General features: G+C 45.3%; 1 protein-coding gene across 4 annotated transcripts in view; it reads left to right on the forward strand.

Moving 5' to 3' along the window:
* Positions 1 to 6073: 6073 nt before the first annotated feature.
* AFDN (afadin, adherens junction formation factor) overlaps positions 6074 to 13241 on the forward strand; it is a 140746-nt gene continuing 133578 nt past the window's right edge. For all 4 annotated transcript variants that reach the window (XM_082668965.1, XM_082668967.1, XM_082668966.1 and 1 more), the window contains exon 1: positions 6074 to 6456. In XM_082668965.1, coding sequence (XP_082525091.1) covers positions 6352 to 6456 — 105 coding nt within the window. In that variant the 5' untranslated portion in view covers positions 6074 to 6351. The remainder of the gene's footprint in view (positions 6457 to 13241) is intronic.

The raw sequence follows: 13241 nt of genomic DNA on the forward strand, positions 1-13241 counted from the left end.
TCTCTTACAGACTCTTATTTGTTTTATTATTTTTTTTTTGCGGTACGCGGGCCTCTCACTGTTGTGGCCTCTCCCGTTGCGGAGCACAGGCTCCAGGCACGCAGGCTCAGCGGCCATGGCTCATGGGCCCAGCCGCTCCACGGCATGTGGGACCCTCCCGGACCGGGGCACGAACCCGTGTTCCCTGCATCGGCAGGCGGACTCTCAACCACTGCGCCACCAGGGAAGCCCCAGACTCTTATTTTTTAAAAATCTTTCTTTCCATTCTACTTTCCAGAGGTGTTTCTCAGAACTTTTCTTCCTTCTATTGTGTTTTTTATGTCAACCCCTAAATGGATCATTTCTAGGATTTCTAATTGGTTCTTTTTTTTTAATTTTTATTTTTTGCGGTATGCGGGCCTGTCCTGTTGCGGAGCACAGGCTCTGGACGCGCAGGCCCAGCGGCCATGGCTCACGGGCCCAGCCGCTCCGCGGCATGTGGGATCTTCCTGGACCGAGGCACGAACCCGTGTCCCCTGCATCGGCAGGCAGACTCTCAACCACTGCGCCACCAGGGAAGCCCTCTAATTGGTTTTTTAAAAATACATTCTTGTTTTAGTTCTGTGAGTTCCTTATTTCACAATTTCTGATCCCTTTTTATGGATTTATTCCATCATATATTCCCTTAAGGTCCCTAAACATTTAAAGCTTTTTCTAGACTGTTCTATTACTTTTATTTTGTCTGGAGTGAGTTCATCTCTAGATTGCGGCTTTTGATGGTCCTTTAGCATTCAGTTTACACGTGGGTATTGGCATATTGGGCTTGTCAGCTCATCCTAGGTGGGGGACTCTCTCCCATGGTCTCTCTTGCTGTGCCCCTTTGCTCACCCCTGCCTCTGGCTAACGAAGGCCTTGACCTGGTCCACTGGGAGCCCTGCTCCTGGAGCGAGTCGTGTTATCTCAACCGGAGGCATCCCAGATGTAGCCACTGCAGGGCTCAGCTCAGCTCCAGGCCAGAGGCTGTATGAAGGTTTTCTCTCCTCCCGTGAGCACTCTGGTGCCCACGACCCGACAGGAGCCCAGCTTCCGGCAGCACCAACCGGGTTTGGGCCCCTGGGTTTGTCAGGACGGCTCCTCCGGCCCCTCTCACCACTGTGCACTTGTGTCTGGACACCAGTCCTCAGAGCTGGTCACGTTGTTTCAAGAGCCCTCTGAACTTACATTTTCTCCTTCTTTTTCGTCTTTTGCTCGTGTGTATTTAGAGCAGGTATATGTGTGTGGTACGGGAGCCTCAGAGCACAGACCTACAAACCATCATGACAGGAGCCTTACCCAAGCTTTTCACTTCTCATGGAATTATTGCAAACGTCAGCGGCACTTTCAAAAATGCGTTAAGTTGCACTGCAATTCCAAAAGCAAACACCTGAAATGTGGTATTTCGGATTTCCAGAGATGCTGGTGGATGAAGAAGAGATTTGGCTTGGGGGAAGTCTGGGGATGTCCCACTCCTGGGTTTCCCATGGACAAGACACTTGTCAACACTTTCTTCTCTGGTTTCTCTTAGTTTTACTGCTGGTAAAGCATTTAATAGCACATGTTCCCTTCATTTGGTATGTTTTTATTTGTTTAAGTACAATTTAATGGGAGTTTGCATTTAAAAATGCTTCCAGGAAAACATTACGTATATGCTATACCTCAGCATATATTATATATCACACAATTATATAAAATTTATATGCTTATATTTGTATAAATAATATAATGTATTACAAGTATTGTGTGTATATATATATATATATATATATATATATATATATATATATATATATACCCGTTTTCTAGCAAGAAAGGGCATGAGACACAGAGAACAGTTGATATATTTGTACCATTTGTCTTCTTAGGTCTATTAAGTTCCTGATCTTTTTCCTGATCCTATTTTCTGGAGTCTGTGAAAATTGGGCCGGGAGTCAGTTTTATTACATTTAGTTCATCTTAGAACCTGGTTTCCATAATGATGCCTACATTGTTTGGCTTCTGTCCTGTCAGTGGCAGCCAGTCGATAGCGTCCTATAAAGGCTGCTCAGGAGCTCGAGGCCTCAATTCAAGAGTGAGGGAGGTACTTTCCTCGTCTAGCCCCAGTTTTGGGGACTATTGTCACGAGAAAAGAGAAAGGCTGATGGAAAACTCCCAAGGCCTCCACGCTGAGGAAACTGCCCTTGTGAAGACCCCTCACTTGAGCAGCGGCCCACCGGGAGCTGCCAGCAGCCGTGGACGCTGTGTGCTAGCGGCCCCTCAGCACGCCATGCTCACCCAGTTGGGGTGATGTGTCTGACACCACTGCACGCGAAGCTCTGTGGGACACTCAGCAGTGGGAGCAGAGACAGAGTCAAAAATCAAGAGATGAGTCCCGACACCTGGGGCTGTGGACACAAACAAGGTGCACGAAGCAGCTTTCCAACACATTGCAAGGGGCATGAGCCATGTTCACGGGCTGTAATTCTCCCGCTAACACACACACACACACACACTGAACACAGGGACACTCGCAACACATATGGACACACATATACAGACAGACACACATGGGCTATTTTCTTTGTATTCAGTGTAAATATCTTATTTAACTGTTTTAGATTTGGTTTTTTTTTTCAGCATTATCTTAGGTTATAAAATGCTAGAGAACACATTTAACCACAGAAGTCTTTCTGCATTAGTAATATTTAATTTTTTAAACAAGTAAGATTAATTTCCTATTTTAAGGGCTTTTTTATCTCTTCTTTCTCTGAAATCTTGTTTCCTGAGAATTCTAATAGGTAATCTAAAATTTAACTAATTATCAGGAACATTGGAATATAATGAAGAAGAGTTTAAAGATACATTTCCCCATTTATCCAATAAAGTAGCACATACCCTACTTATTTCTTGAGACTTTATCCTCCGGAATTTCTCTCTCTCTCTTTTTTAAACTAAATTAGCCACACTGACCTCTTTAGTCATGGGTTAGGCAAAGGAAGAGTTTGGTTATTTAACTTTCTAGATTAGCTAACTAAATTAACTTTCACTTGCTTAAGCTACTGTGGAAGGTAGTCTACCCTAGAAATTCTTCAATTTGAACCTTTATTATATCCCTTTACTTTTTGTTTAAAGACCATCCTCTGAATTGATATAGCTAATAAAAAGCTTATAAGATGCTTTGTCAATTACAGGATGAAATATTTTAAAATTCGGTTAATTTACTGAAATATGAAATTTATTGGCAGCTAGAAAATGACCTATAGGTCATTAAATATAGCTAATATAGTGAAATATTGTTAATATATTTGTACCATTTTTTTCTTCTGAGATGGATTAAGTTCCTGATCTTTTCCCTGGCATTTTCTATTTTCCAGAGCCTGTGAAAACTGCAGCAGGAATAAGTTTATTCCATTTGGTTGGTCTCAGAAGCTGGGTTTCATAATGTTTCCAAAAATATTTTTAAATGTTCAAAGCTTAACCAGAATTTAAAATTTTTCATTATTTATTTGTTCTTATATATTTATCCCCATTACATGATACTGCAAGGTTTTAAGTAGGTTTAAGTTTTAGAGATATTTAGAACTATTTGTAGATCAGTGCTGACTTAAATAGGAGCTCTTAATAGTGTAGCTAAAAATAAAATAATACTTAGAAAAAGAAAACCAAAAGGTAAATATATACACTGCAAAATAAAATTTTTAAAATGGGTACTCAGATTAAAAAACCTGATTTAAACCTCACCCAATGAAGCTCTGTTTACCTTCGGTCTGGTCTCTCACCCCACACCTTAGTTCCTCTGTCTACACAGCAGGTTTAATAAAAAAATCCCACGTGACTTAATTTTTATACAGTATCTCTTGAATAGCACTTACATATGATTTCTGAAACGTATCAGAACTCAGCAGTGCCATAAGAATAGAAGATGGATAGCACGTGTACTTACAAAATTAACATACGGCTCAGTATATTTCTTACAATTAGTAGAACTTGTTAGCTTGAAGGTTTTCATGGCCTAAATGTACCAGTTCTAAGAGTCTTCATGAGTTAGTAATCATGTGTATTCTATGGGTCTCACCTTGCTTTTAAACCTTTGTCAAGAAACTAATGTTGGTTGGGACCTACTATGAATTGTATACTCATCTGCCATTCACACCTAATGCCAATGGGGATTTTTAATGAGTCAGAAAAACAATAATAACTAACATTGATTTAGAGCCTTCTACATGTCCTGCACCAAACTGTAGGCATTTCATGTATGCTACACACGTTTATTACAAAAACAACACTGCAGGGAGCCCATACTTATTTTTTAGCAATACTAAATTTTCTACATGTACTTACTTCAGACACCAGCAAACTAATTGCCGGCTTTGCAAACGAATTCTTTGCTCTAAGAGCCAAGTCATTCTTGCTAATAGCATAGTCAGGAATAAAGTTCTTACTGTTATAATTCAGTTGACACTATAGCTGATGACTCGCACGGCATGTGTGGAACTTAGCTGGACAGTTCTGAGCTGTATGGACACCGTGGTGTTCACCACAACAAACAAACAAACAAAATCCCAAAACAAAAAACAACTTGAGTCTATAAAGAAGCACAGGAACTAAAAAGCATAAAGGAACAGAATGTCAGAACACAGATGTCTCGTTTATATACATATGCTTTTCCGCAAGTCACCACATTTTAATTTTGAGAAAGGAGGCTGGAGATCTATTGAAGAATTCATTCCCCCATGGCACTGGTTCAACCCCGCAGGCTTCTCTGCTGAAAAGCCTCCTTATGAAGCTGAACTGTACTAGTGCCGCAGAAAAGAGAGCTGAAGACAGAACCCAGCAGGGATGGTAGAATTCTCGTCTTTCCCAGAAGAGAAGAAATCCAACTGGTGGAGGGAAAAATCATCTCACACTGGAAAAGACAATGACAAAAATAAAGAGCCTTTGTCAAATGTAGCTCACTGTTTTCATCACTTAGCTGTGGTATTTCAGAGATGAAGGTTTTTGTTGCAACACATCACAGATAACACAGGAGATTGACTTCACCTGGCCCAGCACTGCACGGGGGAAATAAATGTCTGCAGGCAGGTGTTCTGCTGCCAAATTTGTTTTTTTTTTTTTTGGCGGGGGGCGGCGGTGGGGAGGAGAATTAAAGAGAAAACACCTAATGAAATAAATACTCCTAAAATGGACGAAACTTGCTGCTGAAATGAATGTTAGGTCTGCAGAGGCACCGGGACACTCGGAGGCTCCAGCGCTGTGGAAAGGCAGCATCTCCCCGCGCCCGGGGGCACCTCGAGGGACCCCGTCACCTAAGGCTGCAACCTGGTGCTACGAGAAGACGTGTTTTCTGATCCACACGCAGCCAGGAGGCCGCTCCGACCGGACACCGTGGGACCAACACCGACATGGGGGCCCAGCCCCGGGGCGGGGGGACCCGCAGCGCCACGACAGACGCGCCCCCCCTCGGGAGGAAGGCCCAGCAGACGCGAGTCACCCCAGAGCCCACACGGGCATGGGGCGCTGCGGGGCCCCGTGCGCTCAGCGCCCAGAGGGGCTCTGCGAGTCCCAGCCCTGCGGCCTCCACGGCCCAGCGCGCCCAGCCGAACCTGGCCCGCTCGTCTGACCCGGCAGCGCCCGTCCGAACTCCGCCCACTAGCTGGATCCGATACCACCCGTCCCCACACGGTACCATACGAACCCAGCCCGCCCGTCTGAACCCACCGTCCGAACCTGGCCCCCTAGTCGGACCAGTACCGCCCATCCGAACCCCGCCCACCGGTCGGACCTGGTACCGCCCGTCTGAACCCGGTACCGTCCGAACCCGGCCGCCCGCCCGTCTGACCCGGTACCGTCCGCTCGAACCCGATACGGTCCGAACCTGGCTCACCAGTCGGACCCGGTACCGACCGTCGGAACCCAGCCCCGCCCAGCGGGCGGCGCGGCGCGCAGGCGGGCGCAGCATCACCTAGCGGAGGCCGGAGGTGCGGGCGCGGGCGCGCGGGCGCGGGGGCGCGCACGGCGGGCGGGGCGGCGGCGCGTGCGGGCGGGCGCTCGGGGCACACACCGGCCGGCGGGCTGACGCGGGGCGGGCAGGCGGCTGCGGCGGGGAGCGGGGCCGGTGGAGGCGGTTGAGGAGCCCGCGGAGCCCGAGAGCTCGAGCGCTGAGGCGGCCGGAGGCGGCCGCGGAGCCGGGAGCGCGGAACCGGGCGCGCGGAGCCGGGAGCCGGGAGCGCGGGGCGCCGGCCGGCGGGGCCGAGCCCCGAGCCGGGCCCGCAGACCTAGGCGCGTGGCCCCCCGCCCGACCCCGACCCGGCCCCGACCCCGCGGCGGCCCGGGCGGGCGGGCGAGCGCGGCCGGAGGATGTCGGCGGGCGGCCGCGACGAGGAGCGGCGGAAGCTGGCCGACATCATCCAGCACTGGAACGCCAACCGGCTGGACCTGTTCGAGATCAGCCAGCCCACCGAGGTACGCAGCCGGCCGGGGTCCCCCCCTCCCCGGCGACGCCCTTCCGCCCCCCGGGACCCCCTCCCGCGTCGGCCGCGCCCCCGGACCCGGGGTGGCCGCGCCGGGCGCGGGCGGAGCGCGGTCACCTGTGCCCCGGCGGGGGGCGGGGGAGGCGGGCGTGGCGGGGACGTCTTTCGCGGGTCTCCCCGCCCGCAGCCGGGGTCGCGGCGCTGGGCCCGGGCCCGCGGACCTTTGTCACCGGTACGCGCGAGCATGTGACCGCGGCCGCCGCGGTGGGTTTGGAACTTGGGGGTTGGCGGCCGGGAGCGTAAAGTAAATATCGGGATAGTTGTTCCAATTGTGCGGCTCTGCTGATAACGCGGCCCGGAATTGAACTCCCGTGGAAAGAAGGTTTCCTCCCATTCGCTGCCTGCGCTCAGGTGGACGGGAGGGCGCCCCTCCCCGCGCCGGCCGTGCGCGCGTCCGCGGTGACCCAGGCTGGAGAGGGGGAGGGGGAGGGGAGGGAGGGGGGGGAGGAGACCTGGGCTGGGGGAGGGGGCCCGGACCGGGCGGGGGGAAGATCGAGGGAGGGGGTGGGGCAGAGGACCTGGGCTGGGGGTGGGGGTGGGGGACGATCGAGGGAGGGGGAGGGGGGCTGGGCTGGGGGAGGGTGCCCGGACCGGGGGGGGGAGATCGAGGGAGGGGGAGGGACTGGGGGAGGGGCTGGGCGGGGGCGGGGGTGGTGGCTGGTCCTGGGCGTGCTCCTGGAAAAGGAGGAAATCTCTCTTGCTCTCGGCCTGGGACAATGGTAGTTGTTTATAGCAAAGCTGCTGAAAGAGTTCCCAACAGTTAAAAAAACAACAAAAAAAATAGGTTTGGTCCCCATCCGCCGGTCTGGGGGAGGTGGGGGATGGGAGTGGAGGTGAGGGTCAGGGAGGGACCCTGAAAACCGATTCATCCCAGCTAGCGCTCAGAGCTGTGCTTGCTTCTCAGGCTGTAGTTGCACAGACTTTAGCCACACGAAATACACCTTACAGAGGATTTACGTCCTCTTAGGAAATTATTTTAATAGCATCTGTTTCTGATTTGTTGTAGTAGGTAGTTCAAAGTTAGTATTATTTACTAAAATGCCAGCTTTTGGGCAGCAATACTGTTTGGCAAATTTGAACATTCTCATGAAATTTAATCCCTATCATTAAACTCCAGTTTATATTTCTGAGTAAACTTGACCTTCACCTTTTCAGCGTCTTGATTTTGCTTGTGGTGGGAAAGATCCATTTCTTCTGTCTTCCTGGGCAGAGCCATTCATCTTACTCCTTAGTTGAATACTAATATAAATTATTAGGTTCAGGTTGCCAATTTGAACACCGATACTGAGTTACTCCTGATTCACAGCTCATCTTCTCTAATGATTTTATGGGTTAGGTGCTAGTAAGCAAATTGATAATATGTAGTTAAGTGTTCATAGGCTTATTAGCACATCTTTTGAAAGGTGACTGCAGTAATTTGGCCTTCAGGATTATGTTGTCTTTCAGAATAATGAGTTCATTTTTCTTATCTCTGGCTTTAAAAATTCGGATGTAAAATATTATTTTGGTAGGTAGTTGTTTTTTTCTGTTTGAATGGACCTATTTATATATATATATTTTTCAGAGATTTCCCAAGTCTGGTTGTGAAAAGGAATATTTTTTCAGTTTAGTAATAGGTAATTCAGTTTACTCTTTGGGATTTTAAATTGCATTGGCATTTTAAAAAATCCTGAATCAAAAACAGATTAGTTAATTGATTTTATTAATTCTATTTTTAAGCACTCGATTGAAACTTTTTCTCTATTTTTTTAGGTATACGAGTAGTTAGTAAAGTAAAACTGACCTCTCATTTGGAGAGCTACTCTTTTCCTAGTTATTCTGTGGGTGAAAAGTTGCTGTGCCCACGTGTTGAAGCAAAGCAAAAGTTAAAGGACATTTCTGGGGAATGATTATATATTTCATTTAGTAGTTTTTCCTCCCCACGTATATCTGAACATTTCAGTTTTTAGAAATGATTCTCCAGGATTATGTTAGAAAGCTCTTCATAATGAAATAAGTTGGTTTTTTAAAACACCTGCATGTTATTTTCTTAGCTCTTATATTATCTCATACCTAGCTCACACTTTTTGTTTTCTGGAGAACCTTTGCACACCATTAAGCTTATCGTGGTCTTGGAAGGTTAAGCTTCGCATTTAGCATGTATTTTTCATTATGATGTAGGTAAAAACTAAAGTTAATAATTCTCTAAATCACTATTTCAAGGCCAACAGTTTCGATTTGCTTTATCTAAACTTTGTCGTCTGCAGTTTTTTACTATCTGAGAAATAATGAATTGTTACTCTATTTGTCCATCACAAGTCATTGTTCTTAGTTTTCTACAAGAATGTAACCATTATATTGGCCTTTATTATGGTCAGTAAATGTTGAGCAAATTTACTGCAGAATTTGATTTGTAGGAATATGATTTAAGCCTTATATGTATATATTTGGATAATCTTTTCTTATGTACATACATGAGAGTTTAGTTGTGGTTTGTTTTCTTTTGATTGCTTTTTTGGGGGTTACAGTGGTCAATATCTGTTATCAAATTATATAACTATAGATCATCTGTGATTGGTTTCAGGCAGCCTTGGATAACCACTGATCTGGGGTGTCTGTGTTTAGGAAGATGATAAACTTGGCTTTTTGCGTTACATTCACTTTTAAAGAACATTAGAATATGTTTTAAAATAAACTTGGTTAAGTTTGCTTCATATTCACCTTTGTGTGTTAAAGGGCTTCCAAAGAAAAAGCAAGTTATATTTTATCATTGTGTATTTTTCAACCGCTTCCTCACTCTGGATCCCAGGTCCTTTTGGAATTTAAAATGAGAGTTGATGATCTAAACTTAAAGTTGATGTTTTCTCACCGGGAGATTGATATTAAGCTGAATTAATATCTTGATTACTATGGGAAACTATAACTCATAATAAATGCTTCTGAGAGCTTTTTAGTCCTGTCTGTCCTTTTCTTATTTTTGATGTTAAGTCTTTATTTCCTTTAGGGATTTCTGATTATTTATTATGGCAGAGTTCTTGTTCCTAATCTCATTACCTCCTCAGAAGAGGGCTTCTCTAGTTACCCAAAGGTCTCCGTGTTGTTTTTTGGTGTTCTGTTGTTTAACTTATCCCAATTTTGTTATTATAGCCGTTGGTTTGTCTGAATCCCTCTCTGATTGCATGAAGGCAGGAGCTTAGAGTTTTATTGTTTTAAACAGTTTTATGGCTGTCACATGGTAGGTGCTCAGTAAATATTTTGTGGAAAGAATACTGAATATGGCTTCCTTCGTGTGTACCTTTATTCTTGACAAAATAAGATACATGCTTTTTTAAAACTTAGTGAAATTGTCTTTTAGGATCTTAAAGATTTATCTTTTCAAGTCTTATTCTTTTGCATAAAGTTTACACCTAAATGCAAAAACCATGCTAGGTAGTTGACCACTTCATGAGACATTTCTTAAAGTCATTTGTTTTATTACTTATTGAATTCATTGCCTTTATTTTGCATTGATGGGAAAAAAAGTAACCTAGAATTTGTGTGGATACCCATATATTCTTTATTAAAGGTAAATATGTTCTAGTTTAATATTCTGATTAATCTTGAGAAGTAATGTGGTGATTCATGTTACCCAGAGGTGTGTGTAAAAAATAACTTGAAGTTTGTCAGCGGAGGTGGAGTAGGCAGTCTTCAGATGAAGTAGTAGTAATTGCATAATTTAGAGCTAAATCTCTATTTCAGACTAATGCTTAGGTTGTAACTATGCTTTATCATACAACTTAACTATATTTGAAACTAGTTTGAAAACAACAGTTGTATTATTAAACGTTGGTACGTTAGAAGGTCTGTATTTCTGGTGAGTAATGTATAACGAGATAGGCAGTTGCCAGTGATGTGTTTTTAGTATTTATAGGTATCTCTGCTCCTTTTAAAAAAATCTTTAGGGCTTCCCTGGTGGCGCAGTGGTTGAGAGTTCACCTGCCGATGCAGGGGATGCAGGGGACACGGGTTCGTGCCCCGGTCCGGGAAGATCCCACATGCCGCGGAGCGGCTGGGCCCGTGAGTCATGGCCGCTGAGCCTGCGCGTCTGGAGCCTGAGCTCCGCAACGGGAGAGGCCACAGCAGTGAGAGGCCTGCGTACCGCAAAAAAAAAAACTTTCCTTTTTTTTCCTGTAATAATTGGTCGCAGTTTATGTTTGTGGGTGTGTGCTTGTGGGTATGAGATCTAGGCTCTGTGTCACTTTGTTTCCTTACCTTGTAACTGAAGCGGCATCTTGACTAGCTTCACTTTGCTGTGCTCCTGACAATGAAAAATAATTTTACTTTGTGCAATTTATAGACTTCATGGAATGTAAGTGTTGTAAGTGTAGGCTTTTCTAAAACTATCAATTTTTGATTGTGGTTAATAGTAGAATAGCAAAAGTGGTTCTTTCATATTCATGAAAAAATTTGATTTGCAGAAGATCAGGATATGGTACCAAGTTGGTGGGGTGTTTAAGAGAACAAGGTTTAGGGTTATGTCATTAAGGATTTAATTGAGCAGTTGTAGTGTATAAAGCATTATTATTAGTGGTTGGTCATTATTCTGGTGGCGTAGATTAATTTGTTTATAAACAGTTTTACCAGACTTGAACTTGGGTGTAATATCAGAAAATGCTAATAAATAATATAGCAGTTATTTTGATATTAGCTTGCTTTCCTTTATTATACATAAAATGTATATATGAATAATATTTATGGAAATTAAACTGACCTCTTAATTGAACATTATTTTCAGGTTAGGTAGAGTCTGTTGATTTTGGTTCAGAATTTTGCTGTTGCTATTAGCTTCCTGGCTGACTGTATTTTGGATACGCTCGTTCACCTTGACGATGCCTAGGACGGTGACCTATACTTACGTTTGTAAGTTAGATACTAAGCAGTGAGCCAGATCCCACAGACCCCACTTACTAGGTCTGGGCGTGTCCCAGGCGTTGGCTGACACTGACAGGCTGGCAGGCCCTGGGAATCCATTGGTGGCTCCCAGTCAGGGCCCCACAGGTATGAGGTGACGGTAGGTGTGGGCGTGCTGTCAAGGTGGACCATCTTTATGCAGGAGCTGTGCATGAGCTGGAGCTTTTCCTTATATTTGGGGTCATGGATGGGGTCTAAATAAAGCAGGCTGAGGGCTGGTGGGGGGGTATTGGCTTGTCTGTCTCAAGTCATCTGGTTGAGATTTTGTTCTACAACAATAAAAATATAAAAGCTCACTTATCATTTTGGCATAGGTGATTGACCAGAACCATAATACATGTAATTCAGAAAGTGAACGTGCTTTATAAAGTTTAAGTACACAGAGAAGTATCAGGAGTTCACGTGGAAGCCGGGAAAGTATTTTCCCAGTATCAGTGGACCCCAGACAATAAGGATGATCTGGAGTTTATACTGGCAGTTTTACCATTGTGTGTCATGAATGAAATTATTTACAGGAACCGAGATTGAATAGTTTACGATGACTGGAAAATAGCCAAAATTTCTGTGTTTTCACTCAAAAGAAGTTTAATGTTAAGGAAGAAGTCAGTTGTGTCACTTACAGAAAGTAAGGTGTGAACTTCTGTCGCTGTTGTTTGCGTCGTCGTGTTTTTAGGTTGGATACACACAGCATGCTTTGCTTTCTCAGGGCGGTCACTGCGTCATAGTTGGGTTGACCTGTGGAGCACTGCTGTGACGACTGATCACACCAGGATGACAGGCGTGAGGGAGGTTCACTCTTCGGCGTGAACAAGATGAACTTGCTTAAATTGTTTGTTTTTTCCATTCCCTGACTTTACTAGTGCTGTTCGTGCCCATTTGATCTCGGCACGCTGGACAGGATCATTCACTTCTTTGTGTTTTTAAAGAAAGCCATTTTCCATTTCGGTTGGACGGAGTAAACTGGAGGAGGACATGTCACTGTTGAATCTGGTTCTGCTACTGTCGGGCAGTACAAACAGTGGGACAGGTGCTTCCAAAGGAGAAGTCTCGCCTAGCTTCCTAAAACTCCCCCTGAGAGTTTCACTGTTATTCAGAGTAGAAGAGAGTTTGACCCCCAAAAATAGGACCCAAGAAAAAAATGCTCATTCGTTACTATTGTTTGGGTATTTTATTGGTTAAGAGCAGTCTAGCTGGTGTGTTTTATTCTGAATCATAGCTTACAGTTCTCTGTTGCTTGATTTCACACATGTTCTGTTAAAGGAAAATCAGACTTTGGTTTTGGCAAATTTAAACCATTTGTTCCTTTAAAGAATGTACCCTCTCTCTCTCTTTTTTTTTTTTTTTTTTTTGCGGTACACGGGCCTCTCACTGTCGTGGCCTCTCCCGCCGCGGAGCACAGGCTCCGGACGCGCAGGCTCAGCGGCCATGGCTCACGGGCCCAGCCGCTCTGTGGCATGTGGGATCCTCCCGGACCGGGGCACGAACCCGTGTCCCCTGCATCGGCAGGCGGACTGTCAACCGCTGCGCCACCAGGGAAGCCCCAACAATGTACCTTCTCTTTACCCTTGTTTGCTAATAGTGGTACTTTCCATGGTGACTTACTTATTATACTTTCTATTTCCTGATTTTTGCAGGAGAACTAACAGAATTTCTATCTTATAATTTCTTTTTGTGCTGCTGTTACCAGCTTTTGGTACTGAGGCTGGAGGTTGCCAGTTTTCTCCCCTCTTGCTTTGAATCTGGTCTAGTTCCATATGTTGAGTAGAGAAAATGAAACGTGAGCAGCAA

Source organism: Grampus griseus (genome assembly GCF_964374135.1).
Source record: "Grampus griseus genome assembly, chromosome: 13".
NCBI lineage: Eukaryota > Metazoa > Chordata > Mammalia > Artiodactyla > Delphinidae > Grampus > Grampus griseus.